Source organism: Sceloporus occidentalis, unplaced genomic scaffold (genome assembly GCF_023333645.1).
Source record: "Sceloporus occidentalis isolate IW3139 unplaced genomic scaffold, rSceOcc1.0.p SCAF_352, whole genome shotgun sequence".
NCBI lineage: Eukaryota > Metazoa > Chordata > Lepidosauria > Squamata > Phrynosomatidae > Sceloporus > Sceloporus occidentalis.
This window is the reverse complement of record NW_028317332.1, coordinates 452,242-476,944: the sequence shown is the minus strand read 5'-3', so window position 1 is coordinate 476,944 and position 24,703 is coordinate 452,242. Positions and strand designations below refer to the sequence as shown.

General features: G+C 43.5%; 1 protein-coding gene across 1 annotated transcript; it reads left to right on the top strand.

Moving 5' to 3' along the window:
* The first annotated feature begins 5,902 nt into the window (after positions 1-5,902).
* Positions 5,903-16,754, top strand: LOC149274004 (von Willebrand factor A domain-containing protein 5A-like). The gene is made up of 18 exons (XM_089505936.1): positions 5,903-5,945; positions 6,152-6,354; positions 6,682-6,912; positions 7,832-7,993; positions 8,169-8,283; positions 8,437-8,606; positions 9,068-9,156; positions 9,555-9,699; positions 9,958-10,037; positions 10,843-10,957; positions 11,100-11,258; positions 11,688-11,791; positions 12,143-12,345; positions 12,837-12,932; positions 13,051-13,110; positions 14,734-14,858; positions 16,076-16,202; positions 16,675-16,754. Exons 1-18 carry the CDS (start codon positions 5,903-5,905, stop codon positions 16,752-16,754), a joined length of 2,307 nt encoding a protein of 768 aa, XP_089362062.1.
* Positions 16,755-24,703: the final 7,949 nt, after the last annotated feature.

Below are 24,703 nucleotides of genomic sequence, written 5' to 3'. Positions count from 1 at the left end.
GCCGACGTGTAGTTAGGGTAACTAGATGTTCCCTGCCCCTGATTTTATTTCTCAGATGCTGCAGAACCTCTGTGGACACAGAGAATTGATATTTAGCCTTAATAAAAGCTTTTTGGTGCACATGTGATTTCTGTAATGATTTATTATTTACAGAGAGGGTGGTAGATACGTGGAGCAGACACCCAGCAGAAGTGGTAGAGGGTAATACAGTGAGGGGATTAAACATGCATGGGATAGACATACGGCTCCTGAATCTAAGACGAGACCAACAACTTATTAAGGTTTGAGTCTTTACAGCAGGAGAAACGGGCAGACCAGGTGGGGCCGGGTGGGGCCGATCTGCCGGAAGGTTCAAAGTTTCACTCAGACATTCACTGTCATGTCACTGGGTTACTCGTGTTTGTTCCATACATAACTACGAATATGTACTGATTTGGCACATGCCCAACATGTTCAGAGATACAGTCAGTTATGCAACTACAGGGGTGGCAACTGGGACGTGGCCCGTCTCTCTAGGGGCCCGGGTGACCCCTGCGATCACTTGTTCCTGTCTACTTGTGTTGGCTCGAAGCTGCTTCTGTGGACTGAAAGTAAGGGGGTGCAGCGGGTATATGTATGTATATATGTGAGCATGTATGTCTATGTTTAAGTGTGTGAGCATGAATGTGTGTGTTAACATAAATGTGTGTGTGAGCACGAATGTGTGAGCATGAATGTTTATGTATAGGGGTATGTGATCATTTATGTCTATGTATAACTGTATTTGAGCAAGAATGTAGGTGTATGTTAACATGAATGTGTATGTGCACATGAATGTGTGTGTGTTAACATGAATGTGTAAAATGTATGTGGTTAGTGGGATGGAGAACCGGCCCTCCCTACTTTTCCAGATACTTCATCCCAGGGACCCAAAAGACACAGAAGAAAGCATAAAAAGAATATACTATACTCTCCCTGGGGCTGTACTCTCCGCAGTACAGGACAGGAGCTGTAACACCGCTTAGCACCACACCTCGCACTCTGTCACATTATATGTAAGTGTTTGTGAGCCTTAGTGTTATGTAAAAGTGTTTGTATGTATGAGCATGGTTGTGTAAGTGTATACACACACTCCATCTCACACCACCTACCCAACTATGCTCACACACACTTACACATCAAAATCCCAGACGCCACCTCAGACTCTGGGGGGTCACAATACACGTTAATGTTCACTAGGGCTGCAACAACGAATCGATAAAATCGATAATAATCGATTATGAAAATCGTTGTCAACGATTTTCATAATCGATTAGTTGAATCGATTTTTATCGATTTATAAAATTATGTTTTTCAGAGCAAACGCTCTGAAAAACTCCCGTCCTTCTATAATCCGATCTCAAACAGAGATCGGATTATAACTGTAGAATCCAGACCCCCCGCAGAGCTGCAGGAGACCTGGATCCTCTCTGCCACCCGGTGAGGGTCTGTGCAAAACGCGCAGACATCCTCCGCTTCTCCCCTTCCGCTTCTCCCCTCCACTTCCGCCGGGGCTTCTATTACTGAACCCGGCGTCACGTGACCTTCCGGTGCGGCTTCCATCATGGAAGCCCCAACGGAAGCGGAGGGGAGAAGCGGCTGTCTGCGCGCATCACACAGACCCCTACCGGCTGCCGGAGAGGATCCAGGTCCCGCTGCAGCGCATGCAGGGGATTTGGATTTAAGTGGGCGATGTGCGCAACCTCCGGTACTTCATCTCGCTGCCACTTCCACCTGCCCCACCAGGGGTTAATATATCAACAGAAGAAAAACAGGACAAGTAAGCAGCACTGGGTAAGTATTATCTTTATTTTTATGCTCATTTGCCCTGTGTTTCTTCTGTTGATATATTAACCCCTGGTGGGGCAGGTAGAATTTTTGCGGGATCTATTAATTATGTGCATTTGTGTTTTTTTTTTATGTCTATAATATTTGATTTATTGTCCATATATTTATATATATTTATATTGTATTGTGTATTTTTTTTTGTCTATATTTAATAAATATAAATATAAAAAACTATTTTAGTGATGTCAGTTTTTCTTATATCGGGGGGGGGGCATAAGACATATCAGGGGGCACAGTGGCATAAAGGGGCTATGAGGCATATCAGGGGGGACAGTGGCATAAAGGGGCTATAAGGCATATCAGGGGGGACAGTGGCATAAAGGGGCTATAAGGTGTATCGGGGGGACAGTGGCATGAAGGCACTATAAGGCATATCAGGGGGCACAGTGGCATCTCAGTGGCATATAGGGGTAAAAGGCATATCGGGGCATGGTGGCATATCAAGGGTAAAGGTATATAGGGGGCTATAAGGCATATCAGGAGGGCACAGTGGCATATCGGGGCACTGTGGCATATATGGGGCTATAAGGCATATCAGGGGGCACAGTGGCATATTAGGGGACAAAGTGGCATATCAGTGGCATATAGGGGGCTATAAGGCATATCAGGAGGGGTATAATGCATATCAGGGGACAGAGTGGCATATAGGAGGTATCCCCTTATACCTCCTATATGCCACTCTGTCCCCTGATATGCATTATACCCCTCCTGATATGCATTTCTGGGACAGAGAGGCAAGCTGGGGGTGAGATGTGCATAACTGGGCAAAAATAGTTTACATGAATATTTACTAGTAAAGCTTTTTTTGGTATTTTTTGAGTTCTTGTTAAAATATAGCTTTAATTATTATGTCAGTAAAATAAGAAGGCGAATCGTGAAATGCCATTGTAAATTATACATTTTTATTTAAAATAAACGAAAAATTTGCATATTTTTTTTTTACCCGATTAATCGATTAATCTAAAAAATAATCGGCCAACTAATCGATTATGAAAATAATCGTTAGTTGCAGCCCTAATGTTCACACACACTTAGACATAGACATTCATGCTCATATACACTTACATACGAGCATATATGTGTATAGTAGTGTATGTGAGCATGTAAGTGTAGGTCATGTGAGATGGAGTGTGTGTTAGCATGACTGTGTATTAGCATGGATGTCTATGTGTTGTGTCTTTGTGTGAGCATGAATGAGTGTATATAAGTGGTGTGAGGGGGAGTGTGAGTGTGTGTGTTAGCAAGTGTGTTTACATACAGTATGTTTCCCAGAGTATATGTTAGGGGGGGAGCAAGGAAGGCACAGACCTGCTGTTTGACGGCAATGATGGCACAGGCAGGCTGTTTGGTAAGGATGTCGCTGTGTTTGGGAGGCGACACTGGGTGACATGTAGCTTGGTGAAGTTGGGGGCCCATGGGACAACTTTCACACCGGGGCCAAGGATAATTTTATTGTAGTGAGTGTGATCAGTTACGGTGCGACACGCACCAGCAATGAAAAGGTAAAACACACACAGGAGTTTTGCACTCCAGCTTTGAAAAGCTTAACGGTACGTTGAAGTTTGGCAGTCGGAATTGGCTCGCTTCATGCGCATGGACCGTTTCCGCAGCAGGACTGACGAGGATAACTCCACACATATGGAAGTTTTGCATTCCATCATTGAAGAGGTTAAACAAACAAGCAACACACACACATACCCGCACACACATACCCGCACACACATACCCGCACACACACATCATTTAAGGTGGGAATGAGTAGGGGAACGTCTAACAGAACGGGGGGGGGGGGATTCCAGAGAAGAGGAGCCGGCGAGAGGGAAAGGCGATAAATGATGGATAGAGAGAGGTGGCAGATGTGGCCGGGGCAAAGGGGCAGCTAGGAGAGAAGATCTAAAAAATCTCTCCAGAAGGAAGGAATTTACTTCCAATCGGATCACTGGCGCTAGTTTTGGTGAATTCATCCATATCGCTCTCCACCAACTCCCTCCTTGACCCTTTACTGCCTGGTCTGGAGACGCCTTCACTCCACCGAAACACCCCAACAAAAGAATCCAACGACTCGCCCTCCGCGTGAGCATCAGCGAGGGGCACGCAAGTCATCCGCTCATTCTCCTTGCATTCAAAGAGTTAAACTTGACTCAACGCCACTTTATTTATAGCCGAATACTAAACGCGGATCATTTCTCGTTATTTGCTGAGCCGGCACTCTCCACGCGTTAGAGACGGAGTGGGACATGTCGGCACAAACGATACAGAAACATCATCCAGAATCAATCTGCCCCAGGGAACGAGAAGCTGACAATCGGATTATTATTATTATTTTTTTTTTTATGCATACTCCAACAAGTGCCACGTTCACCAAATTAAACCTGCCACAGCCACCGCGCTATCCGAGGCAGGAGCCGGGATGCCATCGGCGGCTTTAATATCAGATTTATAGAACCCTGGTATCAGTGAAAAGTAAAAGCAGCTGTGGGAAGAGCTCCGCTATTCAGCAGACTTCTTATTGCCTGAGGGGCAGAATATTCCCCTCCCCCCCCCAGGGCAGGGCTCGGCTCCAACACTCCCAGCCGCCCAGAGCTGATAAAGCTTTGGTCCTCCTCTGGCCGTGGACATCTCCATCAGTGACATCCAGCGAGGAGGAGAAAGGTGAGTACTGAGGAAGGGGGATTAGGAGGCAGGAGCGATCGCTACAATGTATCCACGCCGAGTCAATAGGAGCTCGTGCTGAGAGTCGTTATCCCCGGGGCGTTTCACGAGTGTCCTTCTCTCTAATTTACTAAAAGGTGCGTGCGTATACACACACACACACACACACACACACATATATATATATATGTAACACCCATCATCTGTAAAATGCCCAGTCCATAAAATAAAGATTAAAATAGTACGTTAAAGGTGGTTTACAAATATACATTTACACATACAGATACAACCGGAGCCGAGGGCGCCGCCCGTCAGCCGCTGTAAAGTTCTCCTATACATTAGATCCGTATAGATCGTTATTCGCTCTCCTGGGAGTAACGCATAGCTCAGTAATTGCCATCCTCTGACCCCCCCCCCCCCCCCCATTGCATTTAAAGGGACAGAATCCCTTAAATCATTCGCGCCGGTCCAGTTTACATTTCTGCTGATTCTAGCATTCGGGTTGCAATGACTGTAATTTATTGTTTGGTACGAAGAGTTAATTTTATGGAATTGTATAATTAACCTATTACGATAACATAGAAATTTACTGCCTGTGCACCACCTGTGGCCCCCTAAGCGTGTGCATTAAATAAATAAGATCCTAATTTATTAATATGAATTCCTAATCGGAATAAAGCGCCGTTTGCCGGTACAGTTGTATCGGAGGAATTTTTTAATGTCCTAAAACAAGCAAATCTACACAGTGCAATCTGTTGTACGATCACAGCCTAACTTTTAAAGAGAAACAACCGCTACTTGTTTAACCCCTTAAGCACTAGGGTTTTTTTACACTATATGACCAGAGCAATTTTTTTTTTTTTTTGCCATGTCGTTAACCTTTATTTCCCTTTTTGTTAAATACATTTAAGACCAAATATACACAGCAAATAAAAAAGGGGGAGGGGGGGATAACAAAAAATAAATAAATATATATATATTTGTTAACTTGCCCTGATTTAAAAGAAACAAAAACCTAATATATATATATATATATATATCAGATGTGATTCCTATTTGTGGCATTACTGTGGGGCACCATATGCAAATCCTGCATTAATAATTTGCATACGGGTCTGCATGGTAATAACACAAATAAGTAACTGAGCGTTTCCAGTTTGTTCCCAGTTTCCAGGCGCTGTCTCACCGAGCTCTCCTGCTTTTTCTAGGTTCACGGGCTTGTTGGGGGGAGAGAGAGAGAGAGAGAGAGGGTCTCTCCTGCCCCGGCCGCTGTAAAAACGTCTAGCGCTTTGGATAGGGGCCAAACTGTAATCACAAATGGCCCAAATGCCATTACTTTTACTGGCGTTAACCATATTTGTTTGCTCGTAGGTCAATTGGAAACATGGCTCCCTGCTGTGGTCTCGTCACATCAGCGATGGTTCCAGGTGATGTCTCTCAGGATGTTCTGATTCTACTTGATAAGATTATCCTAGACTTTCTAAAATATATGTGAAGAGAAAGAGGAGGGAAGAACCTATTTATTTTTTAACAATAATAACCAAATATGAGGAAAATGAAGGTGACTGTGCCTTTATGCAATATTTTACGGAACTGAAATTTCTATTATTTGTTACTGTTTTGTGATCTGCAGTCCCTCTAAAGGGGATCTCGGTGGACGTCCAGGTGAAAGGCTTCGTGGCCGACGTATCTGCTACTCTGAAGTATAAGAACTTGGAGGAGAATGCGGTGGAAGCCGTCTTCGTCTTCCCCATGGATGACGACTCTGCCGTCTACAGCTTTGAGGCGACGGTGGAAGGGAAGAAGATTGTGGCAGAAATCCAGGAGAAGGAGCAGGTCAGGCTGATGTCCTTCAGAGCTGAATCCAGATTTGTTTTCTTTCCATTTTATTTATTTATTTTAAATGTTATAACTCTCGTTATAAGATGGTCTACCATAGATGATCAAAAAAGTGTTGTAGATGAAGAACATTAGGACCTGGGTATTTTATGTAGGTGGGGGATTTGTGATGGCAAAGAACACTCTATGGTTAGGTTTAGATGACCCTTAACTGCCTCTGTTGCTCTGATCCTCATCTAGAATTTGACCGCAGGTAACGCTCTATCATAGAATTCATGAATATGTCGGATATGGTGAAATAAGACCATGGTTTTGTTCTCCCAGGCTCATAAAACCTACGATGAAGCCGTCAGCCAGGGCCAGCAGGCCTTCCTACTGGAGGAGGACCAGAGCTCCGGGGACATCTTCAGCTGCAGCGCGGGGAACCTGCTCCCGGGGCAGGAGGCGGAGGTGACTCTGTGCTTTGTGCGGGAGCTGCCGGTGGAGGCGGATGGAGCGGTGCGTTTTGTGCTGCCGGCCGTGCTCAACCCCAGATACACTCCAGAAGGTACAGAAGTCATTACTGTAGGTGACGCTCCCCCAAAGGTAGCCCCTCTTCGTGGGTATGCTGCATAATGATCTAACTTTTTCCTCCAATGTAATTTATGGTTGTCAACTTTTCTTAGCCGTCAAAACGTCTTTTAGTGCTTTAATGGTGCCCACATGAGACGTGGAAGATTGTAAACGCCAAAAACCCAAACTCTCATTTCTTATCCTTAGCAATACATTGGCAGGAAATCTCTAAGGACGACCGATAAAGATTCAATATTGATTTTGTAATATACATTAACTACCCTCGGGGGGGGGGGGGGGTAGTGCACCACAAGCTAAAACATCACACCTCCTATACTGAAACTGAACCGATAACATGGAATGCAGATAAACTCCCCGAAGGTAAAACGCAATGAAACGTACTTAATGTATTCATGTTTTCTTGGCGCAGTGGAAACGCGTCTCGGGTAACTCTCCTTTTTCCGGGGGTGGTGGGTTGAACCTTTGGCCACCACCTGCCCTTGAAGGCTTTTGTGGTTGCCAAGAAGATCTGTTGCTCAAAGCCTTTTGGCAGGGTGGGAAAGGAAGGGGCAACTTCAGGGATGTAACTAGAAACCGCAGGGCTCTTGTGCGAAAATTAACCCAGGCCCCTCGATTTCACCAAACCACATGTCCCACATTGCCACCTTTGGCCCAAACAGCTTGTGAGGGTATGAGGGGCATATGGAAAGTTTTTGTAACATCTGACACACCAGGTTCAAAATGCATCGAAAGATATTGACCCTATGTCTGAGACATAGAACCCTAAACTAAAGCCTCCGAGGTTCTCCGGTGAGACCATGTCTTAATGACTCCCTGTCGTTGATAAAAGAAAACGCAGCCTACTTGTGTTAATGGTTTCCATCTCCTAAAACCGCCTCTTCCCTTTTCCCCAGGAGAAAAGAACAGCGTTACGATGGAGACCCCTGCGTTGTCTGTTGACCGGATTCCGTACACGTTGACCATGAACGCTCACTTCCAGTCTGCAAACACCATCTCAAAGGTTGAGTCTAGCAGTGCTATTACCCCTTTGGAGTACACTAAAGAGGATAAGACCGCGGCCAAGGTGAGGAACAGAACTGAATCATTTACTAAGATTCCTCATCAGACCTCCATATTTCTCATTTTGTACATCTTAAAAAAACAAATTGTATGGCAAGTTTCTTCTTGTCATGGTTATTTAAGTGTGTTTGTACATATACACAATATAATAACTGCGGACATCCCCTCTATTCCGGCAGGTGTCTCTGGCTGAAGGTCACAAGTTTGATCGAGACGTGGAACTTCTTGTCTATTACGCGGATGTGAACAAACCTAGTGTCATTGTAGAGACGGGGCTTCCAGATAACGAAGCAGGTGAGCCGACTGGAAGGAATCAGTAAAATTCTGATCCTGAATTTTTTTTGTTGAAAGATCCATACTATGTAAAAGCCAAATGGCCATTGACTAATGCTTACACATTCTGGAATTGTAATTATTTCATTTTTCCTCCTGTTTCACTACGTAAAGGTTCCATGTTGGCTGAGGCCGTGGTCATGTTAAACTTCTACCCCAGCTTCCCCGTTACACAAGCGCAATCTAACTGCTGGGAGTTCATCTTCGTGATGGATAGATCTGGAAGTATGTCCTGTAACATGAATCAGCATCCAAATTCTCCATCTCGAATCCAAAGTGCCAAGGTTTGTACAGTAGAAGCCACTCACGTGAAGGGTTAACATGTATGATTTCGCAATCTTCAGTAGTAGCGGAACATTTGTCCATTGTGGGACCTTGAGAGAAATGATACTTGAATGGTTCAAGATCTCCTTTCCAAGTGAATTCAAAGAGCGTGTGACCTACTGTTCCGTTTACTTGATGCCCAATTCTCAATATGGCGGTTGCTGAAATTCCAACTGCCTTAAAACAATAAAAAAACCCAAAAACCTATTAAATGGAGACGCCGCGGGATTAACCATGAATGTGGATTTCATAAAATCCTTGAAGGAAGTCCTGAGCTCCTAGGTATCCAGACATCCATGGGCATGAAAAGACGTAGCGACTGAGACGTCTGAGACTTGTGACTTGACTAAATAAAAGTGAATTAAGCCAACTTATTTCCTGCTTCCATAATGTGTATTTTTTATTGTTTTGTTTTTTACAGGAGACGCTGGTCCTTCTGCTGAAAAGCTTACCACTTGGTAGCTACTTCAACGTATTTGGATTCGGGTCAACGTTCGAGTCCTTCTTCCCGTGAGTACGAAAGAGCAAGTCAACCGGTGACTCCGGATTCTACCAGAGCAGAAAGTCATGATGATGATGATGGGACCTTCAGTCCGTTATAAAACATGCGTAGAAGGGGTTAATGTATTTGCATGTAAAAGCCGGCTTCGCGTAGTAATATATATGCCTCTTGGACTGCGGACAACTTGAGGTTGTCTAAGGAACCAGTCCTATGCTATGCAGACCTTATAAGAACATGGACTTTGCCTTTTATATATTATAATCTCCTTTTAAAGGGTTCCATATACTATAAGAACATTTGACCCCAGTGCTGTAGCAATCTATAGAAGAGGGGCTTCCCATACAAATTTGGGTATTTTTGTTTTTAAAAAAATCCCTTTTCTCCGTGATTTCTGTTCCTGTCTTAGGGAAAGCGTGGCGTACACCCAGGAATCCATGACGGAATCCATAAAGAGGATTAATGAACTTGAGGCGGATCTTGGAGGAACAGAAATCCTGCAACCCTTACAAAAAATCTACAAGACGGCGGTGAGGCCCGAGCACCCCAGACAGGTAAGACGCCCAAAAAATAGGAATGGCGTACGGGAGAGGAGCTTCTGTCGCACCTTCACCAGCTTCTTCCCATGGAATAAATCAGGCTGAAAAAGATCCTTTTTTTGTTTGTGACTTCAACTGCCTAAATCTGTAACAATATTAATACATCAGTATGTAGATGATCTGAATTGTAATACATTAATATGGCTGATCTTTAACTACTGCCAGCACCAACCTCCGAAGATGGACTCGAAAAACCTTTTTTTATTCTTTCAGCTCTTTGTCTTCACGGATGGTGAAGTTTCCAACACGAAGGGTGTGATTGCCGAGGTTCGCAGAAACTCCTCCAAACACAGGTAACAACGCATGAAACGTACATTAATAACCAGTATACAATGCGCTCCAGAGGTCACCCTTATCAAAGCCCCTTGCAGATACATATGAGCTCACTGTTATCCTTTGTCCCATACCTCCCGAGTGTCCTGATGCTCCTCTCTCCTCCCTTGATGCCCCTCTTTCCTCCCCCGATGCCCCTCTTTTCTAGGAGGTCAGAATGTTTGCTGGGTATGAGGGGATCGCAGGGTTCTACAGCCCTAAAAGCCCCGATAATGTGTATAGAAACAGCTTTATAAACTAAACGGGGTTAAAGAAACTTCTTTTAATTGCCCCACTCGGTTTTACAAATAGTAAGCAATAGGGCACAAAGAGCCAAAAAAAGTGCCCTTCTTGGATCAGCTTAAACATTTGCAGGCAAGCTGCTCCTTGTATTCTGGTGGGAAAAATATATTTAGAAAATCTCTCTGAATCCTCATGATAAATGTAGGTGGTGTGATTTATTTCCATAGGTGTTGATACATCGTAGCGATACCTGAATTAAAGGTTCTGCCCCACCTGTCCTACTGGATTTAACATTTCTTATAACTCGGTGAACCAACAGAAACAACATTCCTATTACGGAATGTATAATTTATTTTCTCTTGTAACCAAAAAAAAAAAGCTTCCTGAAAGTGGGTGTTTTTATATGATTAACCCTTCAGTGGAAGAAATAAATAATTAAAAAAAAAATAACTAAGAATCATATGCGAGTGTTAATGAACATCACATCGGGGGTATAGAACCTCTTGGTATTAATGTTTATTTGCCATTATCATCTTTCTGCAGATGTTTCACTTTTGGGATCGGCGAAGGAGCCTCCACCGCGCTTATTAAAGGCATGGCCGGCGCTGGGAACGGCACCTGTGAGTTTATTACGGGCAACGAGAGAATGCAGCCCAAGGTATGGAGTCCCCGAGTGCAGACGCACATTTTCTTTGGAGTCGGCTTCCTAAAATGTCTCGGTTTTGGGAGTCCAACCCGCGTTCCTGACCCCTACTTCTCAAGAATACGTATCCTCATCGTCTCTTGTTCTATCCCTATAGGTTCTGAGGACCCTGAAATGCGCCTTGCAGCCCATAGTAAGGGAAGTGACTCTGACATGGACTCTCCCTCCTGGCCTGGAGGCCGTAACCATCTCCAAAGCCCCCAGCGCCATTTTCCAGGGCCAGCGGTCTATTGTCTATGCCCAGCTGAAGGGACAGGTGGGTTTTTGGAGGGCATCAGCACCGTAGTGGTGATCGTCTTGGCTAGAAAAGCTCTAATTTGAAATGAAAATATTCAGGATTTCTTCTTTGCTCTGGAATTATATATTCAAACATCTCCTAGAGGTTTTTCCTTCTATGAAGGAACCTGTGTGGATTTCCGCATGTCCCGCCAGTCTGGAAAACATTATGTTGCTTTTAATGACGTGTCCCAGTTTTTCGCTGGGAATTTCAGCTTAAAAAATATAGTTCCTAGTGATGTTGGATGGCCTGACCATTCCCATAAGCAAACCTAAATTGATTTTCTCAGGGAATGCTTTAATTTCAGCCTGGAGACACGTGAAGCGAAGGCACTGACAGGCTGAAAGTCTTAGATGTCCGTCCAGAAGCGAATGGTCCTTATAATGCTGTGTTTTGTTTTTAACCCAGGTGGATGAGAACACGGAAGGTAAAGCCAGTCTTACCTACAAATTTAAAGAAGAAGTCTTCACAAATGATCTGGAATTACCCCTGACATCCGAGAAGACTGAGAGGTATGAACCCATAGAGTAAGAAGGCTGTGTGTCGCGGCGGGGGGCTGATGATAAAGGTTAAGGATAAGGAAAGGTCTTAACATTTATTAAGGTTATGTATAAATTCTGGGCCAAACTAGTAAATGTGTTTTTTTTTTTTGTTTTGTTTTGTTTTTTTATTGTCGCCATAGAAACCAAGTAACTTTTAATGAAAATTTTAATAAAAAGTTGCATTATATGTATGAAATGTTTTGCGTATACTGTAATTAAGGGCACTTGCAGAAGTATTATGGGGTGATAATGTCCATTAAGAAGCTTGGAAGATGGCAAGCTCTGGCAAATCCTTGGTTTTTGTTTGTCTTCTCCTGCTAGGCCCACCATCCACAGGTTGGCAGCCAAGGCTCTGATCTCTGAGCTAGAGGGCGACGCTGACTCGGAGGAGGTGAAAAAGAGGATCTTGGAGACCAGTCTCCAGTCGGGAGTCATCTCCTCCCTTACGGCCTATGTGGCCGTTGACAAGGAAAGCAAGAGCCTTGTTGAGGGTCCTCCGGTGCGTCGTGACATCCCACATCCAGGTAGAGACCGTAACGTGCTCCTCGGAGCCATCCATGGGCATCTATGCCCGCCTGCCCTTTGGGATGGAGGCAGGTTTACACTGGCAAATAACCCCGTGGAGAGGCATGGGCCCAATCCAAAAACCAGATGGGAAGTGGATGCCGTCCATCTAGAACTCTTTAGGTGCCAGGAGAATGGAGGGTAAATTATGGACTCCCTTAGCCCCCAGGGTGGAAAATAAGATTTCAATCCAGATTTTAGGGGCTATGCGGGATTGACCTGGCCAGGACAGTCTTTAAACAGAGGCGTGCTGCTATTTCGCCCCCCGCAGCCCAATTGTACCCGGGTGGAGGTTAATGTAGCCATCGGCACAGACTTCTTTACCAGGATCTCCTCCATCGTGGTCTGCGCGCCATCTGCTGCTGGGCACTGACATAAAATGCCTTAACTCTGAGACTGGGGAGAAAACACAGACATTCTTTTGACCTTCTGTATATTCTTCTGTTTATAGCAATGCCCTACATGGCTCGTTGCATGGCTGGCCCCCCGGTACCCATGCTGGACATGGTAATAGAACTTTGTGAAGCTCCATCGGTTACAGAAAGAGGTAATTTTGCATGCATTTCTTAAAACCTCTTTAGAACATTCCTTTTGTAGAACCTGTTTCAATACAAAAACCTTTCATCCTCTGTTCACATAAACACTCGACCCCCCCCCCGTTCTAGGAACATGCGCCGCTGCAGAGTCCTCGGATCAGCCAGGCGGGAATGTGGCGGCATCCGAAGGTGAGACTCGGGCTCTGCCGTATTGTGTTGTGTGTTTGTTCTTTATTATTAACGCCTCTTTTTGTATCTACCCATCCAGTCCCAGAAATTGCAGTCTGCAGTATATTTGGCCCAGAGTCTGACCCCAAAATTCCGGACCAACCGGAACCAGGTTTATCGTCTTCTGACCCAGAAACCGGTGTGTATTGTGCCATCGTTCAGCTTTTCTGCAGCTCTACGCCTGCAACTATAATTATATTAACTGTATAATTTACTGCTTCTATATAATATTTACTTCCAATTCTTCATCTTGATGGCCGTTTCGGGAACAGTCGGAAAGATCGTGATCCAGGTCTCTTTACTCTTGATATTTTATTTTTTTAATTAACTAAGTTAAAATAAAAAAAAAAATAAAAAAAAATATTTGCTAATAATTGGATGCCGCTGGAAGTCCTTGTCCTGGAAGTTGTTGATCCTGTTCTCTGCTAAGCATTTATGACGCTCGCTGACATTCTAAATTCTGAAACTTGCTACAATCAGAAGAGTTCCCTTGTTTAGGAATATTCCCTCGTTTAATGTCCTCCTCCACGGCATATGTTTTTGCAGCACTTTTTAATATCCTGCCGTCACCTAGCGCCACCACGTCATGGCATTGGCCTGTAATATTTTTTTGTAATTAAAACACGATAAAACACTATTTAATTAAAGGGACTAAAGCCATGTTTTATGGAACACATACCCGCCAACAGTCCAGAATTTTGTGGGAGTTTTTTTTTTTTTTTTTTGAAAAAAAATAAATCCTAAACTGCTCAATCAGCAGCACAGACGGGTACACATCATGTTACCACCTAACGCATTCCCAGTGTTAAGCATCGCACCAAACGCATTAGGTGGCTGTCGGGTAGCGTGCTATGTATTTTATTTTTTTTTACTGCCGTCCGGTGAACCTGCTGTACTTTACTTTTTGCTTCAGGGAATTCCTGTTTTGGTGGCTGCTCCTGACTTTGGTTTGGTGACTCTCGTTGGGTCGAGCTTCTGGTGTGTGGGTTTTTTTTAAGCAGTTTTGGTGTCAAGGATGGTATAGGCAGGCTGTTGTGGGCACAGACAAGCTGTTTGGGGGCCAATATGACATGCCCAACTATTTGGGGACAAAGGTGGGACATGTAGGTTGTGAAGCAGGGGGTGGGGGCGATTTTTGCATCAGGGGCCCCGTGGCTTCTAATTAGGCCCCTGGTTTCCTTTGCATGTGTAAGAAAGGACAACTTGTTTTGATGTTTTGTAGGTCAAAAAACACCACCTGCGTTCTGCATATAGGGTTAGATATAAATAACAATTCTAATGGCATCTGCCAACTTTCTCGGTTGACCTGGACCTAAAGTTCTTCTACATTGCACCAGAAGTCCTCTGTCTACCCGTATCCTGGGCTGTCCTCCATCATGTCCGACACAATATCTCTTCATCATCCCCGCTGGACCAATCAGGGTTTGTATTGAGCCACCGGTGCCTGTGAGACCTGGCTCTGCTCTCAAGGTCAAAGGTTAACTAAAACTTGAGTATGGCATGTCTGCCTGGCATTGGGCAAAGCATCCTCCATGACCTGGAAGAGAACTTTCTTCTAATTCTGTTCGCTTTCATTTAAAACAGTGCAGACCCCTGCTGTCTTCAGGCTGATCACGCTGCAGAATGCCGACGGCTCCTGGGACCCTAGTTCAGAATTGGCCTCTATCCTGGGAGTGTTGGAGGACTTCACCGAGAACCGCCCCGAACAGGTGACCTAATAAATAATCCCGACAACCTGCTGAAGGGAACCATAGGTGTTTCCAGTCTCTGTGTATAACAGGCCACTCTGGGGGAATGGCGATATTCTCAACTCCAGCAGGGAGATAACAGGAAGTGGCTTACAACTTCCTGTTTGGGCTGATGCAGGGAGAGAACGGGAAGCGGCTTACGACTTCCTGCATCAGTTCAGTGTGAATGTTGGCAAGAAATCTGACGACACCAATTCAATGAGTTGAGTAAGCAAGAGCTTCTTTATTCAAGTGCGCACCGGGGAGAGTCCAGTTCAGACCCCCCCCCCTCCATTTTCTAACAATATATAGGCAAAGAAGCGCAAACGGTTATTAGCATATTGTCTAGCCATCTGTTGGTATATTTACTTTGATTTGCTGACACACACGGTTTAAAGAGGTCAAGAAAAAATACCCCCCCCCCCGACATGTGAAATCTTTATTTACAGAAGGTCAAGAAAGAGACAACTTGTCCTTTGTCGTGGCGGACTCTGATTCTTTTGCAACAAGGCACTTAGAGCAAAGAAAACACACAAAAACATACCATACGTACACATTCTTCCAAGACACAAACAAGACATAAGTAAACTAAAAAAATTCTGCTCTCAGCAGAATAAGCAATGAGGTAAAGAGATCATTGTGCTGACATCCAGAATCAGCAAAATTCTTCAACTTCCACAGCAGGAAATGGGAAATTTCATGGGAAATGGAGAGGAATTTGTGTGAAATGTCCTGGCTACGCCTCTGGTAGATGTCAAAGCCAATAAGTCTGAATAAATTAACAGGACAAAATATTAATGAATTGTGAAGTATACGCATCTTGTCTCAACGTTTGGGCTGCTTGTTGCAGCCAATCACACCGGCTTCAGATTTTACTGTGGCGAGGAGTTATTTTGAAATCCCAGGTACTCTCATGCCCTCACAAACAACTCGCAGATTAGCAAGTTAACCTTTAAATAGACTGATCGCTCTACTTCTGAATGACCCAAAGGTAACACTTGGTTCCCATATGGATAAAAGTGCAGGTAAGGGCTGAAGGAAACATTACTGTACTTTGTAACGGCTTTTCAGTTGCGAATGTATTTTAGACGCATCGGTCCTTCGATGAATCCATTTTTCTGCCGCTCTAGTGCTTGCAAATACTGTACCCCGTATTAATGCTATGCTTGAGACACCCCGACTTTATCACTCTCTCCCAGGATGTGGATACCCCAGTGTGGACCACGATTCTTGCTCTACTCTGGCTTCACACATCGGGTCTGGAGCAGAGAGATGAGTGGGAGCTTCTGGAAGGGAAGGCGCTGTCATGGATAAAGTCCAAAGCAGGTAAATAAGGATCATAATCTTACCCGACTCACACCCAGGAATATATCTATAGCGAGCAAAACCCTGCGGCATCGGAGCAGGGTCGCCTGGAGCATCGGGGTCACTGATTTCTCTTCATGGGAGTAGATTTAAGCAACTTATCTTGCAGAGTTTTATACTCAGCCCCCCCCCCATAGTATTGCATTAGATGGTCCCTGACTTTTTAAAGGAGATCCCCTCACAAATTGTATTTGTTCCTAGCATCCAATTCAAATAAGTCATAAACATTTCTCTTTTCTTTACAAGCAGTTTTAGTATTTTCCTCATATGTTTTCAAGCAGATGCATATCCGCCGTTTGTATGATTCTCGCTCTGTTATCTGATCCCCGACCTTTAAAAAAAAAACAAAACGTTTTTTCCCGGTTGGATAGATTATCTTTTTAATCGTGCTTTGCTCTTTTGCCCCTTTCTCATGAGTGAACTTTCTCGTTAGGATCTTCTTTGGGCGAGTTAGTCCAAGCTGGGAACACCCTGCTGAAATCCTCCGTGGCTCCTGACGTGTTCGGCGTATAACCGAGGAACAGGCTGGTGGAAAACCAAAGACGGTGAAAGGCTTTACCCCCAACTTCTCCAACCTTCTTCCACTGCAGACTGCATTACTGGAATAAGGGAAGCGGCAACCAAGAAAACGTCTCAAATCCCGTTTCACGCAAACAGTGTGTGGAGGGGGTTAATTTGTTCCCCTATAAAGGACCAACAGGGTCTGATAGCTGTTATACTGTAGAATGCTATAGTTATCTGTGCAACATTGTAGCATCTCGGTGGTGTCCAGTTAAATAAATCTCTTGCATGGGTTAAAGTTGATTTATGATGTTTTGTTAGATCGATACAGGAATATCTGAAGGCGTGGATGAGAGATCTGAAGGCAGATTGGGGCCGGCCATTTCATTATACTTGTGGCCGCGGCCACCAACGAATCTGCAGGTCATGCCCCCACGTGTAATTACCGATGTATTCCTATTTATCAGCCCCAATCAAATGGGGTGGAAGAATACATGAGCCGTACCATAAGAGCTAAAAATGGACGCCGGTTACACGTTTCCTAAGAGAGTTGATTTTGATCTGAGCAGCTCCAAACCCCGTTATGCTAATACAGGGGTGTCCAACCTGTGGCCCTCCAGCTGCTGCAGGACTACATCTCCCATACTCCTCAGCCAGCCCCTTAGCTGAAACAGCATTATGGGAAATGTAGTCCTGCAGCAGCTGGAGGTTGGGCACACCTGCCCTAATATCTCCAGATGGCACAGCAGCCGGTCTCGCTTTGACTTTTTGTCACAATGTTGCATTTTCACAATGATAGGAAACATTACCCACTCAAGTCCCCCCTATTCTTAAGTTTGCCCCCATTACCTCTTCAATCCCCAGGTCTTTTGGAAGTTGCTGGGAAGGTCCATACATCTTCAGAAAGAGTTTGGAAGTGAGGGAATTTAAACATGCATAGGATTTGAAAAGGGAAGATTGTGAAATGTTATAGTGAAACATCTTGTGTAAGTTATTTGATTTACTGGCCGATGTTAATCTTGAGCAGACGTCATCAATCACTTACTAAAGGTTTGCATTCCTTCCATGAGAGAAAGGAGGGAATTTTCTCCCACGCGCAGAGAGAGGGGAGTGCGCCTGGCTCCCTGTGGGGTGGTGCTTGTTGTATATACTTCTCCTCTCTCAAACCAATACCACCAATTGATATGCGTGGAGAATAATCTGTTCTGCGTTGTGTATTAATGATAAATGTAATACCCTTGTTACCTCCTCCAAGAACTACATATAACCGTATCCCCTTTTCCAGATAATATATATGTCTAGTTCTACTAAGGTTTTCTACCTGATATTACAATAAAACAGCCAACCCAAGATTCTTACCAGAGAGAGAGCTTTAATTAGAATCTACCCAGATTAATGTTACAGCAAAGACAAAACCAGAGTTACAGTGATATACAGATGACAATCATTCATACCCACCACAAACATCCCATCTATCTAATATCTGCTGCTAAGTGTGTATGCTGTGTGGGTGATGTGCCAAAGGTGAGACTCACCAATCCAGTCTCCTTTTCTATGTGTTTCTACAATGTCTTTTTAAGGGATTTCTCTATTGATGTGTAAATGAGGTCCCTGTCCTCTGTTCCCAAGACCCCATGTGTGATGTTATTGACTTGCTATGTTTCCCATGCCTATCTCCAGGTGATGCATTTCCTTCCCTCTCTACATAGTATGCAGGTGTGATATCTTCTTACAGCTGTCTTTCCTGTTACTTCCCCCCTAAGTGGCTTGCAGCTATCATACATACATATATACACACATAAACTTAATCAAGCACATATTAATTACAAATATACATACTTTGTATTTACCCCAACACTCCCCCACTTGAATAAGATCCATATAGGAACTTATTCATAAAGACATATACCAACTCAAACCCAAACAGTATTACAAGAACCAATATACTGGTATTTTATATCCCTACAATCGATGCTAGCTCTAATCGTTCCTGCTTGGTGTGTGTTTTTTTCAGTTCTTTCCTCCAGAAGCAATATAGGATGAATAAGGAGCAAATTAATACAAATTGCAGGAATACAAATATTACAGAAGCAGTTCTTAATCCTGGGTGTGTATATACATTGTAGGGGATGCTCCACCAGGGCTCTTGAAAGCTGTGTGTAATTTCTTTAGTGCTAGCTAAATTTTGTTTCACCAGATCTTGTAATTGCACAACCCTTCTATTATTTCTTTTAAATAATGTATCCAAATCTATGTTAAGTGGCGGGATTGTTTTAAATAGTGAGGGAATCATCTTATTCCAATTTCCCAGCTCCTCCTGTACCATGTTCACAGATACCTGTGTGAGTTGAATGTTAGCTCTTATGATCTCCTTACCCACTTTCATGGAGCCATAGGTGAGATTAACACACCATCCTGTAGCAGGTACATTACAAGGTACAGTTTGTTGCCAGAGAATTTTAGATACACCCAGTGCACAGATCGTAGGGCCCTGCCCATGCACCACCCTTTTCCATCCATTTACAGTTCTGTGAAGGTGAACTGGGCAGCTCCCTGAGCTCTCCATTATGCATCCATCTGACCGGACTAGGGGTTCTAGTACACAGGAACAAAGCCAAGCATTTTTACGTCTGTCACAGCAACTGGGGTTAATAATCTTCCATAACTGGTTTTCTTTTACCACCAAGCGGGTTTGTGGCAGGAGTTGTTTTAAAACATTAGTGCCATTAGCCACGTCTAACTCACCCAGCATAGTCATCTTATAAACAGGTACAGGCTGTTCTGTCCAAACTGGAATGTCGATTAGTAATGGAATTACCTTTTTCCCTACTTTACACTTATTGCACCAACTCTGTAGACTTTTAATTTTGGAAAGGACTACATTCTGGCAATCTATGCCAAATTCCCTAACCAGATCAAAAACTAGGGTAGAATTCACAATTCTGGGCCATTCCCCTTGTTTTATTTCTTGGAGGCCTAAATTTAGGTGTTCAACTAGTAGATTTCCGACTATACCACATACCATAGCCTTGGACACATCATTATTCTCAACTGATTCTCTCAGAGCATTTACAGATACATTAATCCATTGCAAATCTGCAGCAACTGTGTGAATGTTCTGTATTGATAGATCAGTTTCGGCTAGAGTGTTAAATTCCACACGTCCCTCTTTAAGTAAAATTTGTTGCAACCCATCTACAAATTTTTGTTCTCGTGAGTTTAGATCCTCTATGTCTCCTCTATTCCAAATTGAGGTCCCCAAACTGAATCCTGATATTATATCAGTATCCAGATCCCTTTTTTCTCTCTCTCTAAAACGAAGCCCTTGTGTAGCATCCCAGAATAGATTAATATGTGCTTGAAACACCTTTTTAAACCATTCTTTCAACATTTCTGGGCAGCTCTCTGGTATATTAAATGAAGAAAAATTTAACAATAAAGGTAATGTTACATAAGACACATCTGTATAAGCGACCGTTTGTGTTGGTTGTATGAATAATCCATGCTCTGGCCAGGGGGTGGTTGTTGGGCAGTCCTGTGAGTTAGTAAGTTGTACTTTAATTTCTGAGTCTACTATAGTATGCAGTCCACTGTGATTTGGGTTGCATGTCACAGAACCATCCTGGGTTAATGTAAAATTTCTTTCCAGCAGCATCTTTATTCTCACTTCCTTTGTGGTATTGGTCCAAAATGTACTGGTACTCTTATGCATATCACTCCGTCCTGGATAGCTCCAAACTGCAAATTCAGAGGGAAGGTTAGACTTAGGCATTGAAATATTACACTGTACCACTATCCATCCCCCTATAGCCCCAACCATGGTATGCTTATCCTTAAATGTAACTTCTGGCGATTGCCCCTTTACTCTTAAAGTTACTCTGATTTCTCCTTTTTCTTCTGAACGTCTTTCCTCCCTCTTATAAAATGTTAATTTCCTGCAAGAAATAACATGTTAATGTCCCGATCCACGGGTTTGTTTACTTTCTTCCTTTTTTTTTTTTTCATTTAGTATCATCTCTTCTTTTTCTGAAAAACAAATACTTTAAAACAAATAGATTAGCATCATATGTTACAACAACAAATGAAAACAAATCTAGAAGACCACACTAGTTTTATTCTGTTTTTCAACTCTTTCTTTCTGTGCCTTAATAACATGGTAGGGAATCCAAGGCTTGATATAGTCTTTCCTAACATCATTACCTCTTCCCTGAGATCCCCACCTAGTGTAATTAAAACAACTCTTATCTACCTGCCTCCAACTATCAACCATGGGTCTTTCCTGAACATCGTGTTCTTTAGCAGAGTGAGAGTGGCAATTTCTGGCAAAATGTCCTACTTTACCACAAGCAAAACATTTAAAGGCTTCCCTTTTACCTGTGGGTCCTTGAAATTTATGTTGTAGCCTGCTCTGATACAACTGTCTCTGAAGCGAGGGGCCTAATACAGACACAGGCTTTGCAATGATTTTGCTGTGATTTCGGATTATTTTATGATTAGCATTACTTTGCTTCTCATCTAAACCTTGCCCATCTATTTCAACTGCAGCCACAACATCATTTCTTTTCTGTAGCTGTACATTTAACTTGTTACCGTTAGCTGTGCAATGCACAGGATCAGCCTCCCTCTTACTGCAGGCTGCCAGGGTCCTAATCTCCCCCTCTGCATCCCTCAGCCTCTGAGTAAGGCACTCATTTGCACTACGCAATTCCTCAATTTCTTGCAAAGTCTGCTGGTTGCTTACACATAAAGCTGCAGCATTCTGTGCAAAAAGCTTACACTTCTCAACTTCAATGTTTAAACCTAGAACTTTTGCTTCCAAAAGTTCTTTTTGCTCTTTCATTGATTTGTGCTGCTCCGCTATCCAACGAGCAGCAAAATCCAAAGCAGTTTTCACTCTAAGATCAACAATCTTATTATTTAACGCGTTATACATCTCATCATGCTTCTCAGATTTTACTTTAATTGAAACATTCAGCTCTGCCAACTTATCCTCCTTTGCTTTCACAATTTCTTCTAATCTTAAACAACAAGAGAGTAGTCCTTGCACAATGCAACCTTTTCTTTTACTCTCCGACACCTTTTTTTCAAATAATGTCTCTCCCAAAAACTTCTGCAACATCTCCCATGACTGTTTACAGTCCTGTGGGATTTCATAAGGACCACCATGTCTCTTAATATAATTCAGAAGCCATTTCTTAACATTTTTAGAATAAGTAACTTTTGCATCCTCCATGTTGCATGTCATATCAAACGAACAAATCACAGCAATATAATATAATAACAGTTATACTCACCACACTCCAGGCAGACTCTGTAAAGTTCTTCTGGCCAAGAGTCACGGCACCAATATGTTGTATATACTTCTCCTCTCTCAAACCAATACCACCAATTGATATGCGTGGAGAATAATCCGTTCTGCGTTGTGTATTAATGATAAATGTAATACCCTTGTTACCTCCTCCAAGAACTACATATAACCGTATCCCCTTTTCCAGATAATATATATGTCTAGTTCTACTAAGGTTTTCTACCTGATATTACAATAAAACAGCCAACCCAAGATTCTTACCAGAGAGAGAGCTTTAATTAGAATCTACCCAGATTAATGTTACAGCAAAGACAAAACCAGAGTTACAGTGATATACAGATGACAATCATTCATACCACTCACAAACATCCCATCTATCTAATATCTGCTGCTAAGTGTGTATGCTGTGTGGGTGATGTGCCAAAGGTGAGACTCACCAATCCAGTCTCCTTTTCTATGTGTTTCTACAATGTCTTTTTAAGGGATTTCTCTATTGATGTGTAAATGAGGTCCCTGTCCTCTGTTCCCAAGACCCCACCGTGTGATGTTATTGACTTGCTATGTTTCCCATGCCTATCTCCAGGTGATGCATTTCCTTCCCTCTCTACATAGTATGCAGGTGTGATATCTTCTTACAGCTGTCTTTCCTGTTACTTCCCCCCTAAGTGGCTTGCAGCTATCATACATACATATATACACACATAAACTTAATCAAGCACATATTAATTACAAATATACATACTTTGTATTTACCCCAACAGTGCTGGGGTAGTATTATACCCTATAAGCCTCCTTTATGAATATTGAGTGTATCGCCACCATCGGGCCGAATCTAGCACCAAAGGCCTAGCGCTTTGTGTGGGTCCTTTTGATCTCACCCAGCACCACTCTCAGAAATACTGCATGCAGTTCCACCAAGTTCTAGATATCTCAACCCAATGAGCTCAGTCCAGCTAAAGCCTCCCAAGAAGCCGAGGGAGCCAGAGGCCTAAATGCCCCCATTGCCGTTAAGCAGATTGCGGGGTCCGGATGCCAATAGAGCTCACAGCAGGTAGGATCCTTGCCGAGTTACCGGTGTAATTTACTCTGCATTTATCTCATTACAGAAAACGACAGTCCCATGACAAGGACAGCTCCTTTGAATTAGGGCCTGTCCTCGGAAATCCGGGACACATGGTCACTCTACTGCCTGCTGACTGTATACTGCCCCAACCAGCAGCTGCCCCAGTGGCAAACACACCCCAATGACTTAGTCCAGGCTTCCAGTGACCTGGTTTATCTCTTCATTGTCCTTCCTTCAATTCCCTCCCCGGGCCCTTTTGGATGTAAATATCACCTACTGGGGTAACTCCCAGGGTCACGCTCCTAAGACCTCTTCATGAGGTACGTATGATTTGGGGCCCCGCATCCGTATGGTCCGGCTCCATTATGTTCAGGTACTGAACGCAGGTTCCGCTAATCCCCTATATGCAATACATAGCATTACAGAGAAACAATAAAAGGAATCTCAAATACCATTTCACGTAAGCCGAGCCGTTGGGGCAATAAGAAATCTCTTCTGGAAATTATAAAGACCCCGTTATGTGTTTGGTAGGGGCTCAGCGATCAATGTAACTGCGGTTTAGCGAAACACTGATGAAGGCGCGGCGCTCGCCAGCTCAGGCACTGCCGGCTATGGTGTCTCTCACTCCGGAATATGAGAGATGAAGCCCCTGATAAAGTGATTTATTTATTATCTCCATCACACATCACAAAGTGGATAGCTAGATAAATGATGGATGGGTAGACAGATACATAGATACAGATGGACAGGTAGATTGAGATTGATAAGGGGGATTTTCTCTCCATCCCTGCCAGCTATGCCTGCGCGCAAACACCAGAGCTGCTGTCATGCGGATGAGCCCCAACATATAAACCCTGAATCCCTACAAATTTGATAATTTCTTTTTTATCACGCAAAATGTCCTTTTCTACCAAAAAAAAATATAACTGAATGGAACACTTGCAGGAGATAAAGAGCACTTTGGTATAATGTAGGTTTCCTAGCCTTCAATTCAACGTAAGACCACGGAGCATAGTAATTAAGTATTTTATTCCGAGCACAATGTGAGTTCCCGTGGAGTTGGGTTCTTCTCTTTCAGGACTAGACACGGTCCCTCCATGTGCTGCGATTTAAATAAAAATATTCATCCGTTTGAGAAGAAGCCTCAGACAGAAGTGATCATGACAGACAATGTTAGAAATGAAATATCCAGATCTACAACTTCACAGTTCATATTTAAGCTTTCATTTTTTTAAATATCTAAAAATGTGCAACTTTACGATCTCATGGTCGTCAGGCTTGTACCTGTATTTTTACCGTCTCCTTTGCATCCCTGTTCCCACTTTTTCTTGCGTGGCAGAGGATTCTTTACCGCCATGAAAGGTGGCGATTGATAAAGGAAAATCTTGCAGTTCCATTTGTGTCAAGAAAATGTTCCCCGCACCACTGCACCACCACCAGCCTGAACCGCTGATACAAGGCAGGATAGAACAATGCTTTTTATGTTTACGCCAAAATCTGACCCAGCCATCTGAATGTCGCAGCTGGAAAGGAGGCTCGTCAGACCGGGCAACGTTCTCCCAGTTCCCCACTGTCCAATTCCGGTGAACC